Consider the following 4,167-nt stretch of genomic DNA (forward strand, 5'->3'; position numbering starts at 1 on the left):
AAGTAAAAGTGTAAAATTAAATAATTTCTGTTCGAAAAAAATATTTAGTTAACGTAAAATATGAATAAACTCTTGATATGAATAAAGTTTAGCAAAACAACTTCTATTAATTTTATAATAAATTAATCATCGTTTCCAAATGTTTGTATAATGTATACTGTTCACATAGTATTAAGGTTTTATGCACTATTTTGAAGAACACTGTATTATAAAGATCCAATTTCTATATTTGATGATCCAGATTTTTTTGGATGCCTTCAACAAAAAATTCATGATAGTTTAAGGGCATTGTTTGCTTGTAAATTATTCATTTATTCCCAATTTAAAGGAAGGTATTTACTAGAATTACCTACTTATCATCATTTATTAGTATCAGTTGTAATTATTGCAGTTTGATTATTAATCGAAACTAAATGCTTAAAAGAAAAGTGGGGTTTCTTTGTCATAAAATATTCATATAATATTGCCTTATTATGCAGATGTTTTAAGAGACATATTTATATCGATATCTAAATAATTCATAAACCATTTTATATTAATTAAATAATAAGTAATTTTATATGAGTCTTATTTAAATTTTTATTATAAGATAAGTGTAAAACATTGTACTACTTTGTACCAATTGTACTTGCACACTTTGATCAACATTCGAATAGACCGAAATTGTGTAGAATTTGTCTTCTTTAAACTACTTTAACATAAAGTGCACGACTCTTCTCGCAGATCGTTAGGCCACCAAAAGCCATCCTCGCTGCAAAGGATCAAAAGTGTGATGGTCTTCTGATCTTCCTCAGTAATGTTCTCTATATCATCACCGATGACCCATTCTGCAGCTCGTGTGGGGCGATACGCCCCACTGGAGATGCATACTACTACTTGTTGTGATTTTTTATATGTCTTTGTAAGCTGCAAGCTAGAAATGTTTAAGGTAGTTAAGGCAATATTAAGGATAGCTTCATTTTAATAAAATATAAAAATACTAAATATAATGTAACAGAATCTGCTTATTCCTCAGCAACGTTTTCATTAAATTCATTAATTCTTGAATGGTTTCTGGTTCCAAGAGGATTTCATTCTAATACATAACAAAACAGCTATGACAAACCGATTTCGTTCCATATCTAAAAATAAGTTCCATTTTATCTAGAAACTTCTAGATCTGAATGGTATTAGTAACTAAATAATGGAATAGAAAACACCTTGCACAACCTTATTATATTTTTTAAATAAGTGCCGAACACGAACACCGACAGCACGTCACGCAATAAGACAATGACAAAAACTTTAGACTGCAGTGTTACCTGATGCAGATAGCGAAGGTAAATTTTGAGCAAAAACTGTGTTTAAAAAGTTGAAGAAAAACGTAGTAGTTTAATGTGCTTTCAAAATAAAAACTGAAGTAACTGAATGCAAAGTCGCATTAAATGTTTTTTTTTATTTCCTTTAATACTAGAATTTTTTTTTATCATAATTATTTTTCATTATAATTATTTATTTTATGTCATTTGATTCTCAAACAATCTGGTACTCATCAATATGAAGTTGGATGGGTTTTAAGTCGCCACCAGTATTGTAGAATTGCTGCTAAATTAACAATTTAGATGAACATTTGTTTTACGTTCTAAAATTTTCAGTGTTCTTATAACGTGGGAGGTTGGAAAACAATAATACTTAAAAACAATTTTTTAAAAAAGTAATACGCACAATACTATAAGTTTTGAACATTAATATTCATATCTAAGATTAAATAAATAATTAAGTTTTGAAAAACTATTTTGCAGACTTTCTAAAACTGAAATTATACTTGAAATAAATAATTCGCTGTGCTTAATTATACTCATACGTCTTATGAACCTTTTTAATTTTCTCCAATTTCGCGCTCCGTATCTTTTCTTCATCTTATAGTTTCTTTACAATAAACGTACCTTCCTGGAGATATACGAGGTGTAAAAATTTGATGATAAGGATTTCTAGGAGCCATCGGAAAGTAGCAAAGCTGTAGCAGATTTTGCGTAACCCAGGGTGTACAAACAAGGAGGCCTGTTACTTTACATCCGGTATTTATGAAAATAAGATGGCAGATATGCTTGCCAAAAGAGGGGCTGCGGTTCTCCAAAAGCCCAAAACTAAAGCAAGCCTCCATTCCATTAAACTACTGACATCACTCATATATCAAGAGACTTTTAGAAATTTTGCCACTCGGACTTTCGATGGCAAGCCTTGGAGTGTTCTTTTAACAAATTCAGCTTTTATTCCTGAACACCTGCGATCAGTTGCGGTTGCATCTTTTAGATTATTAATGGGGCATGACTGTCTACAGAATCATTTATTTCGCATTGGACTAGCCGATTCACATTCGTGTGTTATATGTGATAGTGGACAGCCAATGACGGTAGAACATTTGGACGAGTGTGAAGCACTGACAGATTTTTCTTGTATATTTCAACTCTATTGGCAAGCAAAAGGTTTAATGGCCTAACGGCTAATGTAACTGGCATTTGACAAATAAATAAGAAAGTTTGATGATAAAAAATATTATTATTAAGTTTCAATAGGAACAAAGGTGAGCTTTATGCTTAAAGAGGCCAATATGAAAGTATTCAACTAAAAGAATGAACTGAATGAAAGAATCAACTAAAAGAATGAACTCGCTAGAATGGACGAAAAAAACTAGTAAAGAAACTTTTTGAGGCAAAGCCTTTCATTAGTCGAAAACGCGAATCCCTCAAGTAACGATAACTTGAATGCGAGGAATCAGATTGTAAAGAAATTGGGGTAAAAGACTGGCAGTAAAATTCAAAAAGTAAGTTATTCCTGCAAAATCCTCAACCGAAGGCTTTGGCCCACCCTGAGATGTCGGACAAAATATGATGATGATTACATAAATGACGCAATATAATATGAATAAATAGCTATTCTCGTCCTAGTGTAATATTTTTAAAACTAGAAAAGACTAAAATTCAACTTAGTAGGTAAACTATATTTATAAATTTCCGTTTGTATGTAATCTGCATTTCATTCTAATTGAATAAGCTTAGCAAACAAATTTGAGCACAAAGATTCACAGGGATTATAAAATGATGACTTAAAACAGACTTGATCATAAAGTTTATCTATAATTAAATCTTCCAGACACTATGGTTTTAATATAATAAACTTTAATTAATTCCAGATTAGAGAAAGTTTCTGCTTCTCTTAGTTAGTAACAAATTTTAAATATGAAAGTGTATTATACAGAAGTATAAAAGTCCATAGAAGTCTATAAGAAAATAATAATTTAATCAAATTTGTCGCTAACCTTTTAAATTTTGATTGGATTATTGAGTTAAGCATTTATACTTGAATTATCGTAAAATAAAATCGTACTTGTTTGTGTAAGTTCAGATAACTGTAAATCACTGAGACCGAATGATGTAAATTAATTTTAATCAATAGTGTAATTGCATATAAGATGTAAAATTTTCTGGTTGCTTTAACTTTTAGATAAATTAGAATTAGTGTTATTTTAAATAGATTATCAAATGATCAAAGCAAGTATGTTTTATTTATTTCTTTACACGTTTACAAACATACAAACATACACAAGTCTGGTAATATAAATATTTCATGACAAAGAATTTCATGGCTAAGGTCACAATGCCCTCCTCCAACAATAAAAGGAAGTGTTTAATTGATTTTTTTTAGATTTGAAAAGTTACACTCCAGTTTATTATTCTTATTGGTAATTTTTTTTATAGATTTCAACATTCATTTATAGTACGGGAAACAATAATCCCAATATATGTGAAAACCATTATGACCACCCTCCATCTATAACAATGCGCTCACCCAGGTTTTCATGGTTTCTCGCCCAGGAACAATATTTTCTTGGGGCACATTAGGACCCATAATCCTCATAGAACAAATCCCTGACGTCTGTAAGCTACTTGAACATAGTTGCAGACCAGGTTCACCCATTCATGGCAACAGTTTTTCCTGCGGGGGTTGGTGTTTACCAACAGGATAATGTACCATGTCATAAGGGTCGAATCGTCATGGATTGGTTCGAGGAACATTCCAGTGACTTTCTAGTCAAGTCTTGGCCCCCAAATTCACCTTACCTTAATCCAATAGAGCATTTGTGGTCCTACTTGGAAAACCAAATTCGTGCTGCCACGCTACCCCCTC

The 4,167-nt window shown here is 31.2% G+C and overlaps 1 protein-coding gene across 1 annotated transcript; it reads left to right on the top strand.

Moving 5' to 3' along the window:
- The first annotated feature begins 2,074 nt into the window (after window positions 1-2,074).
- LOC107446468 (uncharacterized) lies at window positions 2,075-2,479 on the top strand. Its single transcript, XM_016061137.1, has one exon. The coding sequence runs from the start codon at window positions 2,075-2,077 to the stop codon at window positions 2,477-2,479; it is 405 nt and encodes a 134-aa protein (XP_015916623.1).
- Window positions 2,480-4,167: the final 1,688 nt, after the last annotated feature.

Source organism: Parasteatoda tepidariorum, chromosome 4 (genome assembly GCF_043381705.1).
Source record: "Parasteatoda tepidariorum isolate YZ-2023 chromosome 4, CAS_Ptep_4.0, whole genome shotgun sequence".
Taxonomy (NCBI): domain Eukaryota; kingdom Metazoa; phylum Arthropoda; class Arachnida; order Araneae; family Theridiidae; genus Parasteatoda; species Parasteatoda tepidariorum.

Bases quoted from the DNA above. Each gene is read 5' to 3' on its own strand.
- LOC107446468 (XM_016061137.1), top strand. From the start codon at position 2,075: ATGGCAGATATGCTTGCCAAAAGAGGGGCTGCGGTTCTCCAAAAGCCC.